General features: G+C 47.5%; 3 protein-coding genes and 1 non-coding gene across 4 annotated transcripts in view; 3 read left to right on the top strand and 1 right to left on the bottom strand.

Annotated features, from left to right (window-relative positions):
• On the top strand, positions 1-1228 carry LOC125549041 (putative glutathione S-transferase GSTU6). The gene has a single exon (XM_048712539.2). The coding sequence runs from the start codon at positions 380-382 to the stop codon at positions 1082-1084; it is 705 nt and encodes a 234-aa protein (XP_048568496.1). The 5' UTR covers positions 1-379; the 3' UTR covers positions 1085-1228.
• Positions 1229-2816: 1588 nt separating this feature from the next.
• LOC125549790 (U2 spliceosomal RNA) lies at positions 2817-3012 on the bottom strand. Its single transcript, XR_007301509.2, has one exon. It is a non-coding gene; the product is annotated as a U2 spliceosomal RNA (small nuclear RNA).
• Positions 3013-3286: 274 nt separating this feature from the next.
• LOC125545800 (delta(3,5)-Delta(2,4)-dienoyl-CoA isomerase, peroxisomal) overlaps positions 3287-23014 on the top strand; it is a 54869-nt gene continuing 35141 nt past the window's right edge. The window contains exon 1 of the mRNA XM_048709839.2: positions 3287-3361. The gene's annotated coding sequence lies outside the window, so the exon portion shown is untranslated. The remainder of the gene's footprint in view (positions 3362-23014) is intronic.
• On the top strand, positions 3350-5675 carry LOC125545799 (delta(3,5)-Delta(2,4)-dienoyl-CoA isomerase, peroxisomal). Its single transcript, XM_087513858.1, has 2 exons — positions 3350-4265; positions 5300-5675. Exons 1-2 carry the CDS (start codon positions 3584-3586, stop codon positions 5488-5490), a joined length of 873 nt encoding a protein of 290 aa, XP_087369984.1. The 5' UTR covers positions 3350-3583; the 3' UTR covers positions 5491-5675.

Consider the following 23014-nt stretch of genomic DNA (forward strand, 5'->3'; position numbering starts at 1 on the left):
GCGCGGTGCGGCCGGCGCATGTTGAAAATGCTTTAAGCGCTTTATTGGCAAAGAAAACAAGAACAAATTCGTCAAACTCTGAAGCGTCACGTGTGACGCCAAGCTAGTCAACCTTCTTCCGGCGAGTGAAATCTTGCCTACACTTGCAACGAGTTGGCTCTTCCGTGCAAGCATGCCGCGCACGCCAACGGCGACGCACATAATCACACACCCGTGGCTCTAGCAGCTTCTCTACCACCAACTGGTCAGCTTGATTTCTGCCTGTATAAATTAACAACAAGGACGACGAAGATATTATTATACCCACTTGCAAATTCAGTTCAGAGCACGGTGGTGAGCAAATAGTTTAATCGCGAGAGGAAGAGATCGGTCGAAAACGATGGCCGGCGAAGGAGACGACGTCAAGCTGCTGGGCACGGTGGTGAGCCCGTTCGCGGTCCGCGTGCGCATGGCGCTGCACCTGAAGGGCGTCAGCTACGAGGACCTGGAGCAGGACGTGTTCGACAAGGGCGACCTCCTCCTCGCCTCCAACCCGGTGCGCAAGAAGGTCCCCGTGCTCCTCCACGCCGGCAGGCCCGTCTGCGAGTCGCTCGTCATCGTCGAGTACGTCGACGAGGTCTGGGCCGGCGCGGCCCCGCTCCTCCCCGCCGACCCCCACGGCCGCGCCGTCGCGCGCTTCTGGGCCGCCTACGTCGACGACAAGGTGGTCACCGCGATGTTAGGCATCCTGCGCGCGACCACCGATGAGGAGCGGGCGGAGAGGCTCGACGCCGCGCTCGCGGCGGTCAGGCCCTTGGAGGACGCCTTTGCCGAGTGCTCTGGCGGCAAGGCCTTCTTCGCGGGCGACTCCGTCGGGTACCTCGACCTCGCGCTCGGGTGCCACCTCTTGTGGTTCGAGGCGCTGCGCGAGATGTTCGGCGTGATGATCATCGACGCCGGCAGGACTCCGCGCCTGGCCGCCTGGGCTGGAAGGTTCCTGGAGACGGAGACGGCCAAGAAGGCGGCGTCGCCCATCAAGAGCATAGTGGAGTACGCCGGGAAGTTGCGGGCTATCTGGGCTGCTATTGCCGCGGCTGCCAACTAATTTAAGTGGCTGGAAGTTGAAGAGCTTCTTGATTCGGCCGGCCCGAACTAGTGTAAACATAGGTAGATTTCATTTTTCTACAAACAGAGTTCACAATAAAATGGTCATTTATTTTGATAAAGTTGTGGCTGAGCAACCCACTTATCTTGTTCATGGGTGTAGTACAACATTATATGATATCAAAACAAAAGAAGAAAAATTCAAAAATACAGTCTTTTTTGCGGGAAAAGAATTAAATAATTAAGAGCCTTTAGAGTGAAAGTGACATAAACCCACAAGTTCAAGCGATTTGGACTAACACCTGCAACTTCTGAGCTAGCAGTGAAAGAATAATCCCTCCGAAAAAAAAGAATAATCCAAATTTGTTTGGTTAACCGTTGATGAGAAATCTGACAAACTAGGCCCATATACCATTGACAAGATAGTGACTCACTAAATTTTGACTTAAGCCGACCATTGAGCTCAGCTAGCATGCTCCGTCTGTCCGAATTACATGTCACACAAATAGATGTGTTTAGATGTATTTTAGTTCTAGATACGTTCATTATAATCCATTTCTGCGACAAGTAATTCAGGACGAAGGGAGTATTATTTTCCATCAGTACTCGCCTCTTTCCGTCTCTAAATTCCTCTTGATATGATCGAGCCAACAGAGAGGTGGCAGCTATAGTTGGTGACTTTGTCGGCGATGTGTGATATGAGTGGTGGTGTCGGGGAAGAGCACACACTCTCCCACACCCCCCCCCCCCCCCTCTTTCCCCCAATAAAAAAATCAAGCCATTTCCTTCTTATTGTGTGCGGTTGGTGCTCACTTCACGTTGTCGTCAACACCGATTTGCTCCGCTGAGCCAAACTCCTCGCCAAGGCGAGCCACATTGCCTGACGTCTTCTTTGTGATATGATGATCCTCTTTGTCAAGGGAATCGTCCCTCTGTAACGTGCATCGTCACCCTGGTGTTCTTCCTCCTCCTCGAGTGGAGTGCCACCGCTACTGGTCCCCCCCCTCCTCCTCCCCTAATCGGTTCGAAAGGGCTATACCATTGATTCAATACACTGTTTAGTGTGCCATAAGTTTCAAAATAAACCTTTTGGTTCGACTCTTATTACGTAATATTTCTATGCCGACGCAGTGCAAAACCGGGACAAAGAAAACACACAATGTACTCCATGCATGAACCTTTTCTCTTCGAACAGTTTTCACGCCCGAGAAAGTCTACTCAAATGTAGTTACTACCTTCGTCTCAAGAAAAAGCCTATAATAACGTCTTATATTTTGAAAAATGAAGACAATAAGTTCGTAGCGAATACTCCAACATTAATCTGTCCTCATTGCACTGCGTGAAGGCTTCATGGATTGCGAGGCAATTTTCATTCATCAATTTTGTGGATAAAAATATAGGCGGAAAACAGATGTGACTTCAGTTGTTATATACACCACTCAGTTTTAGGAATCAGCCTATCAACCCAAACTGATCACCCGTAAAAAAAAAACTGATGACAGGGCAAAGGAACCTTATCAAATATACCAACCGCATACTCCACACCATCCCGTGCTTCTCCCAGGAGCACCACCACCGGCCTGTTTCTCGACTCAGGCTGTGGTGACCAAACCTGGAAGACGCGCACGAGCAGATCAACACGGCGCTGAGGGAGAGCAAGCCGCGCCCGCATGTCAGCAGCTTCAATCACCACTGAATTAAAGCTGCATTACATAATTTTTTAATTAATTTGATTGGGGTGCGCCTGCCCAGGCAGTAATGCAACGCACTGGGCAACACCTGAGGGTCCCAATGACAAGCCATTACGATGGACCCTCTTCCATAAAAAATAAATTTAATATCATTGTGGACATATGGCCCACATATCAGATATTAAACTGATAAAAACAAATACTACACTTGATCTTAGTCAAAAGGCCGAGAATCTGCTCTTTATAGCCTCGCAGCGCCCCGCCTCCCCCTCGCCAAGCGATGTGGGTCATGGGCTCGCCAATCCCCTCGCATGGGCCGTAAAGATCCTGAAGCGAGCCTTTCTTTCCTTGAGACGCACAGGTGGGCCTTCGTCCCGTCTCGCTCGGCACCGGTGGTTCATGGTTTTCTAAAGAAAAAAAAAGACACTAGTGGGTCATGGGTCCCGGTGGCAGTCAGTAAAGTATGCTTCATTTTTTACTTTTACCAGCTGATGAAAACTCATGGAAAATCGCTGTGAAAAGAACAAGACTGAGGCTGGATTGTACTGCGGCCGGGCCGAGGCAGCATCGTTAGGAGCTTTCGACAGGTTAATTTTTTCTGATGATTTCCGAGCTGCTTATCTTATCTAGCAATCTCGTTGCGTCCGCACAAGAACAACAAGAGAGGATTAGCTTCGGTATTTACCCTGAATGATGATGGCTTCCTTCCTTCCTTCGTATTAGCAGCAGCAGCAGTCAACAGAGCAGCACAGGCTGCTAGAGTTTAATCCCCACACGGCACACGCCACGCACACGGCGGAGGAGCTCAGATGGCCAGCGGCGGCGCGTCGGACGCGGAGGCGGAGCTGCGGCGGGGCTTCAAGGCCCTGGCCGTGACGCGGCCGGACCCGGCGGCCGCGGTCTACGAGGTGCGCCTCAGCCGCCCCGCGCAGCGCAACGCGCTCAGCCCGGACTCCTTCGCGGAGATCCCGCGCGCCATGGCGCTGCTCGACCGCGTCCCCGCCGCGCGCGCCGTCGTGCTCTCCGCCGCTGGCCCCCACTTCTGCGCGGGCATCGAGCTCGGCGGGCCCGGGAACCCGCTCACCGCGCCCTTCAGCCGGGGCGCCGACCCCGCGGCCGCGGCCGAGGGGCTCCGCCGCGCCATCCTCGGCATGCAGGCCGCGCTCACCGCCGTCGAGCTGTGCCGGAAGCCCGTCATCGCGGCCGTGCACGGCGCCTGCGTCGGCGGCGGCGTCGACCTCGTCGCCGCCTGCGACATACGCTACTGCTCAAAGGACGCCACGTTCGTGCTCAAGGAGGTGGACATGGCCATCGTTGCCGACCTCGGCGCGCTCCAGCGCCTGCCGCGGATCGTCGGCTACGGGAACGCCGCAGACCTAGCCCTCACGGGCCGCAGGATCACCGCCGCGGAGGCCAAGGAGATGGGGCTGGTCAGCAGGGTGTTCGATTCCAAGCAGGAGCTGGATGCTGGTGTTGCGAAGATCGCCAAAGGTATAATTTCTCTCTGCTGTTCTTTCTTTGCCTCTGTACTCTGCCAAAATGTTTAACATGAATTGTGCAATTCCAAGTTCAAACTAATAAAGGATGTCACCTGGAATTTCACAACCTACAAAACAGTCCTTGTTTGGAGTTGAGAACTTGAGATGTCATGACATCATTATGTAGGTCATGTCGGCAACAAAATGAACAAGGGTGTCTCTCTTGGGTATCTGTGTATATGTTGTTGATAAACTTATTTATACTCTGATTGCAGTTGATCTAACTGGAATCGGTAGATCCATTTGGCTGGATAATATTTGATTTTATGTTAGTCAGAACCTGTTGATTCTGGAAAAATTGAGGTTAAACTTCATGTTAGTAACATTAACAGCACGCATGAATTGTGTCTTTAAATACAATTGGTTGGTGGCCTTCTGTTATTTTAGCATAGTATCTCTAGTTCAGCTTAAACTTTTCACAGGCTTTCTAGAATTCCAACTCACCCAGCTTTCCTAAAGATCCATCTATATTCTCATTTCCTGGTTTTTGTGCATTTGCTATAGTGTGCTTGGTGTCCTATAAGTGCAGGGTTAAATGTTTCTCTTACTACATTAAGCAGCAAAATCCACCACTCTCTTGATTGGCTGCAGAGGCGCTGTGCTCCATTTCCCAACATCATGAGAAGTGTACTGGAAAGTTTGGGTCATATAGTTAGTGTTGTTAGTTTGAAGTCAGATGCACTTGAATCAATCAAATGAAGCATTGTATAATGGTTAAAAAGGGTTCACAATTCACTAGTGTCGCCCCTCTATCGAGCCAGAAGCAAGTTGGATTTGTTCATCCAAGTTGTAAGTAGATGCACATATGTAGGTCTGACTGTTCCATGTTCATAGGGTGTTACCATAATTCAGATTCATGCACAAGACGTCCCTGTGCAAACCAGTTTCTTGTTAACTATGCCTACCACTTTTTCTCCATCAACTATGTAACTCAACAAGCTGCGACCTATGATGGACCAAGAGACATTTTTTTTTTCATTGTTTCAGAAATATCAGAGAAGTCGGCAAACGCAGTGATGGGAACGAAGGCAGTTCTACTGAGAAGCAGAGATATCACAGTAGAGCAGGGCCTGGAGCATGTAGCGACTTGGAACTCTGGAATGCTGAGATCTAATGACCTGATGGAGGCCATCAAAGCTTTCATGGAGAAGCGGAAGCCTGTTTTCTCTAAGCTCTGATGATCTTCATCATGGGCGAAAATTTATATGTGAACCCTAGCCACCTGAGAATGAAAGTGAGATGGTAGAATGTAGACAAGAAATAGTACAATCTATGAATTTGGAAAACAAGTGCTCTTGTTATCTGTATCTTGTATGCATATCATATCATATATAAAAGGGAATAAAACAAGGATTTTATGGTATTTCCTTAGCACTACTGATGTCCGTATTGATTAGTGATATGTTGTGATGCCTATAGATTAACCATTCCCACTTGTAGTGTGATGCGCTTTTGCAGAGAGTTGAGTACCTTCACAATAGGAGTGTGATTTACCTGATTTGAGGGACTGGAAAGTTCACGAGCTTATTGTATCTTGTTTTTTTTAGGATAACCATGCATATGTTCATAGAACAACAATGTTACAACCAATCCACGTGAAAACAACAAGAAAGCACGAGAGAAGAACCGTGCCAAAACTCTGCAGAAAACACCTCCAGCAAGAAATAGCCACTAAGTATCTGGGTTGGGTGAACAAGACCAATGAGAAACTGACGGCGGTATAAGTTGAATTTCAGTCCTGAAGAGGTGAGTTTGGTACTCTGATGTTATCGCGGTACCAACCCCCTTTGGTTACCATGTCAATTTGTTTTTATCTATAGCTCTTATGTGTTTTAAGTTTGCCAAATTTAGCTTACAGCATTTTCAAGTCCGGTTATTATTTAAACCAGAAATTAGTACATCGCTTACTTAATCGATCTGCAATGAAATTTTGCATGTGGTTTAACAAGGTCACATACTGAAAAACAAATTAACCCACGTCTAAACGCCTGTCTGAAAATAGCTCCAAAATAATTTGGGTGACTCCCACATGCACCCTTTGTAAAAATATTAGTAGAGGGAATACCACGTTATGACTCGAAAATTCGAATCTGAGCCCGAGCTCATCTGCACCTGCGCTCACGAAAAAAATCAAAATAAATACTAGAAAAATTCAAAAAAATTTAAAAAATTAGGGTGGTAGACAATTTGATGCGTGAGGTACGCTTTAATTTTCAAAACATTTGGACTTCTGTGCAGCTCTCAGTAATCTTTTTTGCTGAGAGCTGCGCAGAAATCCAAATGTTTTGAAAATTGAAACGTACCTCACGTATCAAATTGTCTACCACCCTCATTTTTTTGGAATTTTTTGAATTTTTCTAAATTTTTTATGAATTTTTTTGACCGGGTGCATCTGCACCCGGGCACCGAAACGCTGCTCTCGTTATGACTGGCAAAGTTTGCACAAAGATACTGATCAGAATCTCATACTGAGGACACTATTTGCCAAGAATTTATGTTTCACCTCATTCTCGGCAGATAAGTGCGTCAGTATTGAAGTCTCACCAATAGACTACAGAGCAGATACTGCTCTTGATGCGAATCAACCTGTGGTTGAGTTGGTTAGGTGGACAGTGGTATTCCCAACCCACCAGGGTTCAAATCCTGGTGCTCGCATTATTCCTGGATTTATTTCAGGATTTCCGGCGATGCGCTTTCAATGGGAGGAGACGTTCCCGTCGACGACGAGGCGCCTACGGTGACTTCGTAAATCTGCGCGTGTATATGAGCGCTTGTGTCTGTACTGATGCTAAAAAAAAAGATACTGCTCTTGATTCTTATCTTAATAACCAATCTTAATAATAACCAAAAAGGTTAAGGCATGCTTCAAACAGCTGGCCACCCGCCTCGCAGCGCCCCGCCTCCCCCTCGCCAAGCGGTGTGGGACTAAACAAGTCGCAGCAACGGGGGTTGAACCGGCTCCATTTTTTTTTTTGAGACAACGACTCCATGTGTAGGCAACGACTGATCCCCTCGCATGGGCCGCACACATCCTGCAGCGGGGCCTTCTTTGCTCGAGACACAATTGAGCCTTCGTCCCGTCTCGCTCCACACCAGTGGTTGGTTATTACCTCCAAAAGAAAGTGGTTGGTTATGGGTCCCGGTGGCAGTCAGTAAAGTAGGAGTATGTTTCATTTTACTTTTAGCTGCCTTATTTATTTTACCAGCTGAAAACTCACGGGAAAAACGTTGTAAGGGAAACAAGATTGATGCTGCATTATACACGAACGGGTCGAGGCAGCATCGTTAGACCTCACTCTGTGCATTCTAAAACCAAACCGAAATACCATGTCGCAAATAAACTTAACCGAAATACCATATCAAAATAAACCGAACCGAATCAAATTTACGGTTTTTATAGCTAGCAGTTTTGGTATGGTATGAACTTTCCATGTCGTTCTAATTTTGGTTTTTATGGTGGATAACTAAAAACGAGCGGTTAACCGAATAAATCGTAGTAAAAAATATTTATATTTCTTGAGATGGACAACCATACAAGTAGTCATTTTTTGGTACAAGAGCCAGATTCCTTATTAAGCACATCTTTTTTTAGGATATGGATAGGTTTCAGTCGACTCGGAGTGACATAACATGTAAGAAAGAAAAAGAAACTAAAAAAATCACACGGATCTTCACGTAAGATCTCATGAATATAACATTGACAAAGACTTGGTTAAGTCTTGGTCAAATGAGGTTTAGTAATCCCATTTTTTGTAACGTTGTCATATTGCTCTTCAAAAGATTGCTAACCACGTCCATAACCATCTAATCCATGCTGGCATATATACTTGTATATAGTTTATACTATTTGAATTAAGAAATATGTCTTTTAAGTCATAACTTTGTAAATATTATGTGTCATTTTTAAATTCGCGTCAACTTTGGTTTTTATGATACATACCGAAACCATACAAAAATAATTTGGTATATACCGAAACCGGACCATATTTAAATTTCATATCATATTTATCAAAATATTAATACCGTACAAACCAAAAATTTCTATAAACCGAGTCAAGTAAACCGAATGCGCGGAGTTAGTTAGAGCATCTTCAATAGATGGTGTAGATGTAAAAATAACCGAAATATGCATCACTTAGGCTCAAAACGTGTCTCCAACAAGTGATGTAGATGGAAAAAATACTCAAATTTTACATCCGACTGAAATGCATCACCAAGTGATGCAAATACATTACTTGGGATCTGCAGATGTAAAATGATCAACCGCCAAAAAGCGAAAGTTCCCGCCGCCCGCCCTCCCTTCCTCCACCCCCCGCACGTCGGCCACCGCCAGGCCCCATGGTCAACTCCACCAACCCAACCGCTGGTCTGACGCACCTCGCCATTGTCGCCGACAGCGCTACAAACTTCCCCGTTGCTGCTTCTGCATCCATGATGCCCCTATCCCGTCGCACCCGATTTACTCCATCACAGCCCGTCGCACCCGATTTACTCCATCACAGCCCGTCGCAGGAGCATGCTTGCGCAGAAGAAGAAGCGGCCCACGGCCAAATCCCGTGGTGGCGGCGCGCAACCCCACCGTGGCGGTGAAAAAGAACAAGGCGGTCGCGACTGCTTCGGCCACTTCGATGCCGCCGCAGGCCGCGGCAACTACCCCCGGAGATGGCACGTCGTCCCTGCCGCCATCGCAAGCCATGTCGCCGTGGAGGAAAACCTGCCTGCGACCACCGCCTCCAACATGCTCGACGAAAATGTCGCAAAGGTAAAAAATTTCCTTCTTATCTGTTCTTTTCTCATGTCCCATATGAATAAAAATGCGAGATTGTGTGTACGTGCATTTGTAGTCTTGATGATGAGGCATTCATGCGCATGACAAATGTTGCAAACGAAGATTGTTTCTCTCAACGGTATGCATCACAATAAATATGATACTCAACTTGATGGTGATAATCTCGAGATCTCTCGGTTGTTATGTTGACAATGAAAATATACCGTTCAAAATATTATTCATCCCTATTTCAAAATCGAGCTCTGACGCCTCTACAAATCCCTGCCTCCCTCTGCGGAGGGCTTATCTATTTACTTTTATGTTGAGTCATCACCCTCTTATTAAAAAACACCAGTTGGAGACACTACAAAAAAAAGACACATCCGTGACATTTTGGGCTGAACGAATAATTTTTCTGTCATACATATGACACTTCTATGACGATAATTGTGACAAAACCCGGTATCATCATAGATGTGGTGGGCTTCTACTTCTATGACAAAAAATGATGACAGAAAATGGGCTTTTCGTCCTAGGCGGGCCGGAGACACAGCTGCATGACATTCTTTGGGCCGTCCATGACGGAAAAAACCATGGTAGAAGCGAGTGGGAGGAAAATTTCGGGGAGTTCCCGGTTACGGTGGGAGGTCGGGCGCCGAGCGATGCGCGTTTCTCTCGTACACGTACGAGCGTGTGTGCGAGGCGTTGGCTCTAACTGAACCCGAGCGAGGCGTTGGGCTCTAACTGAACCCGAGCGATTGCACTGCAGGCTACGCGTTACTGAACCCGAGCGATCGATCGATGGCTGTTAACTAAACCCGATCGAGTGATTCCTTGGCTACTGCTGCTAACTGAAGCCGATCGATGGGATGAACAGTGAGCGTTGGGGGGGGGGTTGGATGAACAGTGAGCGGTGGTGTTGCCTCGGGATGAACAGGACCCCGTGGTGTGGTGGAGGGCTGGATGAACAATAGACGGTGGAGGGGTGCCCGTGGAGGGGTGGATGAACAGGACCCCGTGGTGTGGAGGGCAGGATAAACAGTAGACGGTGGAGGGGTGCCCGTGGAGGGGTGGTTGAACAGTAGCCGGTGGAGTAGCGCGCGGTGGAGGCTGGATGAACAGGAGCCCGTGGAGGCTGGAGGAGGTCGACGGTGGATGAACAGTAGCTCATGGAGGCTGGAGGGGGGCGACGGTGGAGATGAACAGTATCTCGTGGAGTCCCGTTTTGCGGTACGCCACACCCCTCCTGATGAACAGAACCCCGTTTCGACCGTAGCGCTCCAACACAAGTCCGTTTCCTCCATTTTGCGGTACGCCACACCCCTCCCGATTAACAGGACCCCTGTTTCGACCGTAGCGCTCCAACACAAGTCCGTTTCCTCCATTTTGCAGTACGCCACACCCCTCCCGATCAACAGGACCCCCGTTTCGACCGTAGGAGGTCCGTTTCCTCCGTTTTGCGGTACGCCACACCCCTCCCGATCAACAGGACCCCCGTTTCGACCGTAGGAGGTCCGTTTTCTCCATTTTGCGGTACGCTACACCCCTCCCGATCAACAGGACCCCCGTTTCGACCGTAGGAGGTCCGTTTCCTCCGTTGAGCGGTACGCCAGGCCTCGTTTCCATCGCCTCTTTCGTCCAAGCCCTCCCGATGAACACGACCACGCATTCCGTTTCGACCCATGAACACGACGACGACGTTGTTTCTCCGTTCCGACCCAGCCATGTACACGAGCCCTCGCCGTACGTATGCGCGAGTAGGCGTTTGAGACCCCGCCCGTATGTACACATACATGGCCGCATTTTCTTTCTTGCACCCTGGCCGTTGTACGTACGTGTACATGCTACGTGCGCGCCTCTACTACGACACGTGTGCGCCTCTACTACGACACGTGCGCGCCTCTACATCAACCGGTATGTACGTACATGTTCGCGACCAGAATGTCAACGCTACGTACGCTTCGACCAGATGGGTCCCGACTGTCAGGCACTTCCTTGCCTGCGAAGATGTAGCTGGTGGGTCCCAACAGTTAGGGGGCGAATCGTTTTTTTTGCCCAGACGCACTTCCTTGCGTGCGAAGATGTAGCTGGTGGGTCCCAGCAGTCGGGGGGCTGGTGGATCCCAGCAGTCAGGGGGGTGAATCGTTTTGTTTTTTTGCCCAGACGCACTTCCTTGCATGCGAAGATGTAGCTGGTGGGTCCCAGCAGTCAGGGGGGCGAATCATTTTTTTTTGCCCGGACGCACTTCCTTGCGTGCGAAGGTGTAGCTGGTGGGTCCCAGCGTCAGGGGGGAAACATTTTTTTCACGAAATACGGTGGCCCGTCCGGTGGGTCCCTGCTGTCAGGTGGAGGAATCATTATTTTCCGCGTAATAAGGAGGCACTTCCTTGCTGCCGCCATGGACCCAGCTGTCAGCCTCTCCACGTACAGTCCATATCCGATGGCAGTCGTTCCTTGACCATGTTGACCACGCCGTGTCGAGAGCACCAGGGCGGTGGACGACGGCGAGGCCTAGGAAGGGGACAACATGGAGGCAGGGAAGACTCGACAGTTGTTTCCCACGCGGAGGGGAGTATGACTATACGAGGGTTTACTGGTTCGTCTGCCGTCGCCGGAGAATAACAACAGGTGTGGGTGAGTAGAGGAATGGCTAGACGAGCGATGGGAGTACGGTAGGGCGGTGAGGCCTGCGCGGCAGCACAGCCGGCTGCGCGGAGGAGGGAGCAGGCAGTCCCGCCGACGCTTGTTTGAGCGGCTGGAGCAGAAAGAGCAGAGATTGAAGAAGCACGACGGCCGTTGGATGGACATCCAACAGTCAGTGCTTGTGCGTCAACCTTTTTTTTAGGAAAGCCTCAAATCTGTGGAAAACAGCATATAGCCCATCTGCCATTATTTCTAATAATTTACAGCCCATTTGCTAATTCTTAAGGTTTTCTTTGGAGCCCATATTTTTTTGTTAGCATTACAGCCCATATTGTGGCAACGGTTAAAAAATTATACGAAATTTTGCATATTTCGGTGCGGTCCGAACTGTTTTTAATCCCTAAATTTCGGCTCACATGCAAACTGATTTTAAAAATAAATGTATATCAATATAAAATCCAACAAATTCTCCACGCATAAAAATTAATGTCATTTAAAATCTTGAAATGCAAAAAAAGATATTTGAAACTAATTGCCGGTTTGATGTGTTTTAAAAATGTACAACCCATTTCTCATTACTGATGGGCCATTTTCTCGGCCAGCCGAATGAAAGCTCTCCTCGTCTTGAAAGATTTGCAGCCCAACAGGCCTGACAAAGCGACTTACTTGGCAAATCACAAAAAAACTGGGTTGTCGCCGTGGACCCAGCTGTCAGCCTCTCCACGTACAGTACTCTTCCGATGGAAGTCGTTCCTTGACCACGTCGCACAGAGAGCACCACGACGGTGGACGACGGCGAGGCCTAGGAAGGGGACGACGCGGCAGTGGAAGCCCACGCGGAGAGGTCTACGAGAGTTCACTGGTTCGGCTGCGGTGTGAGGCTGACGTCGTCGCAGGGCCTGGCCGGCGGTGGGAATAGTAGGGGGCAGTGAGGCCTCTGCGGTAGCACAGCCGGCCATGGGAGGCAGGAGCATGCGGCACGACCGGCACTGCTTTGGGCGGCTGGAGCAAGAAGACCAGAGGTTGAAGAAGCACTACGGCCGTTGGATAGACATCATACGGTCACTGGAGCTAGAATCGTTCATATTGACTAAGTTGACAAACCCTTCATCCCCGTCAACTTAGTAGGCCCATAAGTCAGCCTCCCAGCAAGGTGGGTCCCAGCTAGCCGGGGGAGTATTCATTTTTTGTGCGTAATAAGGAGGCACTTCCGGTGGGTCCGAGCTGACAACGGGGGGAACGTTTTTTTTGCGAAATACGGTGGCCCGTCCGATGGGTCCCAGCAGTCAGGGGGAAACGATTTTTTCGCAAAATAATGGTGGCCCGTCCGGTGGGTCCCCGCTGTCAGGTGGAGGAATAATTATTTTCCGCGTAATAAGGAGGCACTTCCTTGCGGCTGCCGTGGACCCGGCTGTCAGCCTCTCCACGTACAGTACTCTTCCGATGGAAGTCGGTCGTTAACCACATTGACCACGCCGCGCCGAGAGCACCACGGCGGTGGACGATGGCGAGGCCTAAGAAGGGGACGACGCGGAGTCGTGCAAGACGCGGCAGTGGATGCCCACGCGGAGAGGAGTACGAGCGTTCACTGGTTTGGCTACGGTGTGAGGCTATCGTCGCCGCAGAATAACAGGGCATGTGAGTGAGTGGAGGGATGGCCTGGCCAGTGGTGGGAGTAGTATGGGGGCGGTGAGGCCTCCGCGGTAGCACAGCCGGCCACGGGAGGCAGGAGCAGGCGGCACGACCGGCGCTGCTTTGGGCGACTGGAGCAAGAAGACCAGAGGTTGAAGAAGCACTATGGCCGTTGGATGGACATCATACGGTCACTGGAGTATTGACTAAGTTGACAAAGCTCTCCGTCCCTGTCAACTTAGTAGGCCCACAAGTCAGCCCAACAATATGGTGGGTCCCAGCTAGCAGGGGGTATTCATTTCTTTGGGCGTAATAAGGAGGCACTTCCTTGCGTGCGAAGATATAGCTGGTGGGTCCGACCTGTCAGCGGGGGGAACGTTTTTTTCACAAAATACAGAGGCCCTTCCTGTGGGTCCTAGCTGTCAGGTGGAGGAATCATTATTTTGCATGTAATAAGGAGGCATTTCCTTGCGTGCGGTCGTGGACCCAGCTGTCAGCCTCTCCACGTACAGTCCACTTCCGATGGATGTCGTTCATTGACCACGTTGACCAGGCCGCGCCGAGAGCACCAGGGCGGTGGACGACGGCGAGGCCTAGGAAGGGAACGACACGAAACCAGGGAATACTCGGCAGTTGTTTCCCACGCGGAGGGGAGTACGACTGTACGAGGGTTTACTGGTTCGTCTACCGTCGCCGGAGAATAATAGCAGGTGTGGGTGAGTAGAGGGATGGCTAGGCCAGTGATGGGAGTACGGTCGGGCGGTGATGCCTGCGCGGCAGCACAGCCGACCGCGTGGAGGAGGGAGCAGGCAGTCCCGCCGGCGCTTGTTTGAGCGGCTTGAGCATGAAGAGCGGAGATTGAAGAAGCACGACAGCCGTTGGATGGACATCCAACAGCCAGTGCTCTCGTGTGTTGACTAAGTTGACAGGGCGTTGCATGTGCGTCAACCTTTTTTTTATGAAAGCATACGCGTCAACCTATAGTAGGCGCACAAGTCAGCCTCAAATCTGTGGAAAACAGCATACAGCCCATCTGCCATTATTTCTAATAATGTACAACCCATTTGCTAATTCTTAAGAATTTTTTTGGAGCCCATCTTCTTTTTGTTAGCATCACACCCCATATTGTGGCCACGGTTAAAAAGTATACGAAATTTTGCATATTTCGGTGCGGTTAACTATTTTTAATCCAGAAATATCGATTCACATTCAAACTATTTTGAAAAATAATTTATATAAATATAAAATCCAAATAATTGTCCACGCATAAAAATCAATGGAATTTAGATCTTGTAATGAAAAAAATTGAAACTAATTCCCGGTTTGATGTGTTTAAAAAATGTACAGCCCATTTCTGGGCAAACCGAATGAAACTCTCCTCGTCTTGAAAGATTTGCAGCCCAGCAGGGCCGATAAAGCAAGTAGGCCTTGTTTGGGTATTTCTTTAAAAAAATAGAACTGGGCTAGCCATTTTTAGCAAGAAAAAAACACAACTGGGCTCATGATGTGGTAAACATAAATAAAACCCTGGCTAGACTGGCCACAGCCCCCGCACAGCCCCGTTGTTACCCTGATCCGTCGCTAAAACTAGTATAAATAACAATTGCTTGTTCCTCAAAAAAAAACTGCGCGACTTGCTGGGTCCCTGGTGTCAGCCGCTCGTAGTGTAATTCTCTCGTTTATTGACTATGTTGACAATGGCGTGAGCCCCAGATGTCCAGCCTTTCCTATGAAAATTTAGAGCCCATTTGATGTGCTAATTCGAAATAAGTTTATGGGTGCTGGTGGAGGCTAATCACTTGGCTTCTGTAATGCATAGTGAGCTCAAGCAGCCGGCGAGAGTGATGTTATTTCCCTTGGTTTGGATTTGTTACAATATTTCACTCTAAATTAAACGAATGGCAAGTCATTTGCCTTGTTTCAAAGAAAATATGACAGTCACAGCCGAGTTAAAAAGGGCAGGAACATCTAACTCCAACTTATAAACTGTACAAAAGCACGAGGGTTAATTGTTCATCAGGTTTACAAAAAAACCAGATTGAAAAGGGCAACAACATCTAACTCCAAGCACTGTTTTCGGCAGTCACAGTCAACTGGATCGGTCAGGTCCATAGAATGAACATCCTGGGTCGTAAAATTTACTGGATTGTGACCACAATATGTTGTAAATAGAAGCCCGACACGTTCAGAAGCTCTTTTTCCCACCTGAAACTCCTTTTTTTGCTCTTCGATGTACCCATCCGTCAAAACCATGCTGCTGATAAACTTAAGCCTGATGGACAATAGTAACCTCGCATTCAGTAGGAAGAATGTGACAAATCTTGTGTTTGCACGGTTGGCTACATATCGTTCTAGCGTTATTGTCTTCAATCGAATCTCATGAGAAGTGAGAAAATCCCGATGCTTACGAATCCACCGATTGGTTATAACTTTCTTACCCCGTCCTGTTGCCTAAATAGACATGAAGATTGAAAACAGTTAAGGTCTAAAAGAAGAGTGTCGAAAGAGCAACAACTGAACGGTTAATTCTAGTACACTATATGCAGGCTTCCAATGTGCGTGAAATTATCACCTTTATATACAACTTCTCCAGACATGGAAAGCATTGCAGCAAGCCAATAATCTTGTTCAGATCAAAACTATTCATTTGGATATATAAGATCTTGATAGAATCCAGCACCATTGATAGGCCATCCATGGAGAAACTCTTCATTGAGCATAGAACATAATATTAGTATAAAATGTGTACTCCAAGATGAGATACAAATTATGCACAGAAATTTAAAATGCAGCTTATGGTTACAAGTGTAGATGATAATATAAAGTACCTGAAGAACTATGGAGCCAAACACCATATTGAAATGAGCACAGAGATCATGTATTACACCCAAGGTCTCCAGTTTAGGCGCAGAGAGGACGGTTATTTTCAACGGTGAATAACTAGAATCAAGGATCAACCTTTGAAGTGAAGGGGCATCTTGGATGATGAGCTGCCTTCCGTCAAAAGAAATTCCAATTCTTACAAGGTTAGGAGACTTTATTTGGAGACAACCAATTCTAACTGTGAAAACAAGCACCAAGCACTCCAGCGCAGGGCAACTGGAGTGGATGATGCTGTGCAATGAGGCCTCCGATATACGAACCCGCACAGGTGAAAGTTTCTTGAGAAATGGGAGTCGAAGGTTTAGTACCAGATTGTCTGGTAGGTAGCACTGCGCAAAGGTGGCGGTGTGGAGAGAGGACGAAAACCCCGAGATGGACATCGGCGCTGAGGGCACAAGTTCATGGCGTTCGGTATGTGGTATGTGATTTCCAGGGGAATATTAGAACTCAAGCAACTGTAGTTATGTGAATTCAGGGGATTCTAGCCAGGCGTCCACCGTGCAGGGCATGGTATGCTTGCTCAGGTAGCATGACGGGATGTAGAGACTTTGAACGGAGCCCTGGTGGGAGGAGATGATGGCTCTGGGGATTTCAAAATCATTGAAGAGAGATAGCCGAGGACAGTCGAGATTAAGGGGAACGACGCGCCATAGAGGGCGCCACCGAATTGAGAGGATTTGGGTGTGGCAGCAATCCTTGGTGGGGAGAAGCGAGATGATCTCCCCAAGGATGGCATCCGGGAGATCGCTGATGCGGTCCACCCGAGATTCTACGGGTTCCTGGGATCCGGTGGAGGCGGGGTCGTCGCTTCTCCCCGCACTGCCGGGTGCGGGATCTACAACAGGCGTCGCCGCTGGCGGGAGCCTCATCTTCTTGGCGCTGGGGTCAGCCGACTCCATTTTCCTCGAGGGCGTCGCGTCGCGCTCACGGATTTGAGCAGAGTAACGAATGATGAGCCTAGTTGTAGTGCGAGCGAAGAAGAAGGGAAGCTGGGGGTTTTCTGTAGGAGTGAGGAAGAAGGGGAGCTGGGGTTTTCTATAGGAGCGAGGAGGAAGAAGAGCACCCAGTTTTTTTGGGGGGGGGGTGTGCTGGGTGTGGGTAGCGCATCTCATTCAGTAAATATATGGGCTTTTGAATTGATTTTACTATTTACTAGTGTGGATGGGCTGTTTTGTCTTGGGACTCGAGAAACAATTACTATTAGTACAGTGGAGACACTCTACAGCTACCCAGAAAAACAATTACTACTAGTACAGTGGAGACACTCTACCGCTTCTGGCTCCTCCTAGGTCATTGAAACTTTTCCCTCTACTGAATGCCGTTATACTTTTGTTCACCGACATGCGGGCCATGCAGCGCGTGGGCCCAAATGCCATCCACCAAATTAGAAGGCAGTATGCAGGCGGAGAGTCACCCCGGTCGTATCACAAAACCCCACCTCCCCGCAGTCTAAGTTTGACGGACGAAGCAACCATCATTTCACTCTTCGCTGAATCCCCTTCTCCCTCACCGTCTTCAAGAAAGGCAACACTTGCATCTGCCACTGTTCTTCTCTCTGAACGAAGGGAAGGTAAGCGGATCCGTGATGTTGGTATATTTTCGTTCAGAGGAAAAAAAAGGAACTTTTGCAAAGCAGTAACCGATCCTCACTCTCTTTTTTGTTTCATTGTCATTGCGATTGTGTTTTCCTTTCAGTGGTCTCCTAGTATTCGTCAGTTTCATGATGGACCAAGGAGAACCAGGCAAAGATCTGCCGATATTGGAGCAGACGCGGGAGGCTGATCCCCACGAGACAGAGAGCTCCAAGAAGATGGAGGCAACCACCGAGGCGACCCCAGATACTGAGATGGTCAACGCCCCGTTTGAGGTTACAGCCCTCGTGGCACTACAGGAGCAGTTTCCCCCCTTCGAGGATGTGTCCCCCCCCCCCCCCCCCCCCCGCTGAGCTACCCAAGGTGATTTCCTTCTTTGCTGATCTCGATTGTGGTTTTTCATCTAAGTATGTGGTGATTTTTTTAGAAAAGGAAGTATGTGGTGATTAATAATGCAAAATTTTATTAGCTTCGATGCCATGGTATACGTAGTGGTTTAAATAACTTGTGTTTCTTATACTGAAAAGTAATTCAGAATTTGTTTCTGTTTCAATTAGAGCCCTGATGCAGACAAGGATTGTGTGGTTGTACATGTCACTCGCTATGAGGCGGACGGCCTAAATATACACACTGGGAAAACAGAGTTCTTAGGCTGTTGGATCCTGGAATCCATTTGCGGTTATACCAATGAAGAGTTATATTCCAGCCTCACTGTTGTCAGGCGTGTTGTCCAGGGTGTACTGAAGCACAAGAAGTTCAAAGATACTCCTTCGTTTGTGAGGAATACTGTGCTTGTCAAGCTTACGCAGGAAGATGACGTGGCATGCCTCCACAAACAAGTTTATCAGTGGCAAGGCCACAAGGTTGTCTTCATGAAGGTTCACAGGATTGAGCTGCTGCGGGACGTCCTCGATGATGTTCATGGCAAGGTCCGTCTTGTGTCCAGCCCAAATTAGATCGAGGCATGAAATAGTTGCCCCAGCTAGTGTTTAATAGTAGTTTGGATTGTGTCTAATTATCTGAACCTTGCCTGTTATCGACCCCTCTGGGGCTAGTACTCTGTTTGAATCCGTCTATGGGAACTGCTGCTACTTTTGTGTGCCCGTGAATCATGTGAGAACCATCGTAATTGTTGCCGAAACAGATGCGTCCTCACTAGTTTTTTCATGAATATGGCATGGTAAGACGTAAGTTGTCACGGTTTATCATACGAGTAGTGTGTGTTTTGATGAAATAGAGCACTCGTTCGAGAACCGTGCGCTGACGTATACATAAGTACTTGTAAACACTGTTGGTGCTACCCCACTTGTAAGTAGTTGTGCAAAACACGGCACATTGGCTCAGCTTGCTTCAACACTAGGCTATCGACCAGCTAACAATCAACAATCTGCTGTCTGACATATAAGCAACTATATATCTTGTTACAGTGGTTCATGCAGTTAATTGAGGCCACAATGTAATAAATTCCAAACGTTCACACGCTAGTCCAGCGCTCATGTGGAACACTCACATTAAACTCGTCTTCATAAAAAAACTTGAAAAACATAAGTTCAGCAATTTTATACATCTCAATGATTCATAGAACATATCAAACATATACTAGTTCACAGCAAAAGACAAAGTTGTGAGAAGGTTTACAAATCAGGAAAAAACAAGCAAGGCTTCTCTTTGAGCAAAGGGCCTCCCGGCAGGCTTAAATTTCCTGGAGTTCACTCTGGTTTTTTCTTGTTGCCACCATTCAGGGTTAGGTTCTCTCATTCCAGAATAACCAATTATAATTGTGGTCTCAGCTGGAATGCTGAACTGAACCATGCAGTGTACTGACCAGGTGAAATTCTTGTGCATTCCACTAAATTTAAGCACCGCTATTTGTAGAAATAAGCAGACCACAATGCCTCTTGTCCGCGCACCTGTCCAAAAAACTGCCGTGCAACCGTGCCAGCTAGTCCTCGGTCCATGGATGAACTGGTAGAAAGTGCATCCCGGACTAGGATGCGGTTGTTTTCGCTCGTCCCTGCACTGCAATCAGGAAGTAAAACGTATGAATCAGCTTCTTTTAGATTGCGTTGGTCATTCTACCTTAGTTACTACCAATGTAGGGATACCTTGAAGATGGGAGGTTAGACGACGGCAATGAGGGATAGCCATCTCATTTTGCGCAGCTGTACTAAAACTGAGGTGTGTGCTTTTGATTGCGCGGATAGAAACGATACGGAGGCAGACATCCCGAAACGATATGGAGACAGACATCCCTGTTTGCGCAAATAAGAACTACGGTTATTTAAACAGTGACAGATATTACTACTTTCCCCTGTTTCCTCTTAGAACCAAGTCCTAGATTCATGCTACAGCTTTCCCACTTTCTTCCCTGTTTGAACCAACGCTTTGAGTCGACTGTATGAAATAGCTTTACTTCTAATAATAGTAGAAGTCTAGGTGGCTTTGGAACAGCGGACGGAAGTAGAAAAGGATCCACACGAAGGGAGCTGGGGCAGTAGAGCAAGGCAGGTTTCGAAGGAATATATACCTGAGGGTCGTCGGCATGTCGCAAAGACGGCGTCGGGAGGCCTCATCTTGGCCACAATACCGCAGGGAGGAAGAAGGGGTCGGAGGCCCTCCCGAGCCGGCGCTCTCTCGGAGAGAACGACACGGCCGCCGATCGGGACGCGTAGGCAGCCGTTGGTCTCCTCCCTCGCCGTCGACGACAGCGTGAACGATGCACCTACACCCCTGCCCCGGTCGAGGTTGTCCGGCCGGATTTGTGACCAGTCGTGAGCTGAGAGAGAGTTTGGCCACCTATGTGTTGCTTAGATCTGGAGAGCATGAGAGAGTGAACGAGAGGAACCCTAGTAAAGCAAGCGCTAAGGCTCCTGCTTTTATATATAGTGGAGTGATTTTGTTGTACCAGCTTCAAAAAAAATGCGCTCCTACGTGTACCCGCGAGTGGGTGTGAGAGAACTAGTTCGTGCGTGCACCGCTTCTCTTTGTGAGAGTACAATATACTATGCCCAAAGAACGTTCGCCGCAAGAGTAATAGTACAAGTGTGTGACGTGTGAGCTAAAATAAAATGTGCGCGCCGTCTTTTGTTTTTTAGAAGTTCTGAGGGTAGGGTGTGAAGAGCACATATGTGCGTGACGTCTACCTGCAGATAGACGGTGGGTGCGACGTGCGAGTCTGCGAGAGGACTCGGGAGAGTCGTGACTCGTGAGGGTGCATGTGCGTGAGAGAGAGGGGGGCACGTATCAATGCAATGCATATGTCCATAAATCATTATTCGACAAACGTTCGCCACAAGCCTTTTCCTGACGAACGCCGTAAGAACCGTTAGATCGGCATCCGACAATGTCAGTTTTGCCATGCCATTTAACAGAACAGCCACTCCTCCTACACACAAATCTTCCACGTGAGTGTTAGCAACTGCCGTATGCTCCATCCGTTCCGAAATGCAGTGCATATAGCTTTATTGAAAATTCGAACCTCGCAAACTTTTACCAAGTTTTCGTGTACCAAATTGCACATGTAGAATACCATGTATATGTCATTTCATTCATCTTCGAGAGGTAACTATAAAGTTGGGTGAGGAGTCTACAAAGAAAGACCATCGTATCACCCGCAGCAATTTCAAGCATCCTTTAGTGTCAAGGAATATCATAGGAACTCTATATGATATGATTTTTATAGTATTTTTCCTTTAGAGCCAATTTGTTCATAGGAATATATTCATATACTCCACATTTCAAAGGAAATAAACATGATATCATTTCTATAGCTTTAGAGCCACTTGGTTCATATGAATGGATTCCTATACTCCCTTAATTTCAAAGAAAAATAAACATTAGCGTATATTCAATAGAAAAGTTCCTATGATATGAACCAAATTACATCTCTTTTCTAATCCCTCCTCATAGGAATTGAGATACATGTCATCTCTAGATTCAATAGAAAAGTTCCTATGATGTGAACCAAATGACATCTCTTTTCCAATCCCTACTCATAGGAATTGAGATGCTCCATGTCATCTCTTTCCCTACAACTTCCATGTATACATCTTCTATTCCTAAATAGATAGTACAACCCACTAGTAGCTTTTTTCCAAAACATGCAACTATGGCACAAGAACTATATAGTGTGCCAATAACTTTGAAAGATGGTCGCTGGATGAAGCTAACCCGACAGTGCAGAGATAGGCAAATGCGAGCACTACTGGCCGTTGGATATCATCAACATTCCACCAGATCTGCAACATGTACAATTTAGAAGACTCCATGATTGAACTTAAGCATAATGCACAAACCTCAAAACACAAGCACTTCTCCTTTGTTCTAGAATCTTCTGTATCATAATTGATTATTTTTTCTAAATGAATTGCCATTATTTGTTTTTTACTTTATGATTTACTCCCTCCGTTACAAAATAGATGACCCAACTTTGCACTAACTCAAAGTTAGTGCAAAGTTGGGTCATCTATTTTGGAACGGAGGGAGTACAATGCACAACCCCATGAATCTTAACATTTTTATAAAACTTATTGATTTTGAATGAGATGAACTATAAGAACTAAACGAACATCTACATAATGCACATATGACTCAAAGCTTTACATGCTATAGTGTGTATTTATTCATAATTTGGTTTCGAAATCTCATGCGTTCAATACATGTGTACTCCCTCCGTCCGCGAATAAGTGTACTTCTAGCCTTTGTTCTAAGTCAAAGTTTTAAAATTTTGACCAAATATATACAAAAGAGTAGTAACATATATGACATAAAATTGATATATTATGAAATTACAATTCAAAACGAATCTAGTGATACTAATTTAGTGTCATAAATGCTGCTACTTTTCCCTATAAAGTTGGTCAAAGTTTTAAAAACTTTGACTGAAGACAAAAGCTAGAAGTACACTTATTCATGGACGGAGGGAGTACCTTACTAGTAGTTTTGAGTAGAGTAGCAAATTTCACGCGGCCCCGGGTATATCAAAATGCAGGGCCCATGCATCATTGCCTTTCGGTCGAACCTACGTCCACAATTTTTTGTACGTACTATATCTCCACTGGTCCTCGAACCCAAAATGCTGCCTCGTTCCCGTAAAACCAAGCGGCCCACACATATTTAAGGCGTCGGCTCAAACCCGTTTACTACGACGTGGCCCCGCATGCCGTAGTACTCCTACAAACCCTA

Source organism: Triticum urartu, chromosome 3A (assembly GCF_056163025.1).
Source record: "Triticum urartu cultivar PI428250 chromosome 3A, HENAU_Tu73, whole genome shotgun sequence".
Taxonomy (NCBI): domain Eukaryota; kingdom Viridiplantae; phylum Streptophyta; class Magnoliopsida; order Poales; family Poaceae; genus Triticum; species Triticum urartu.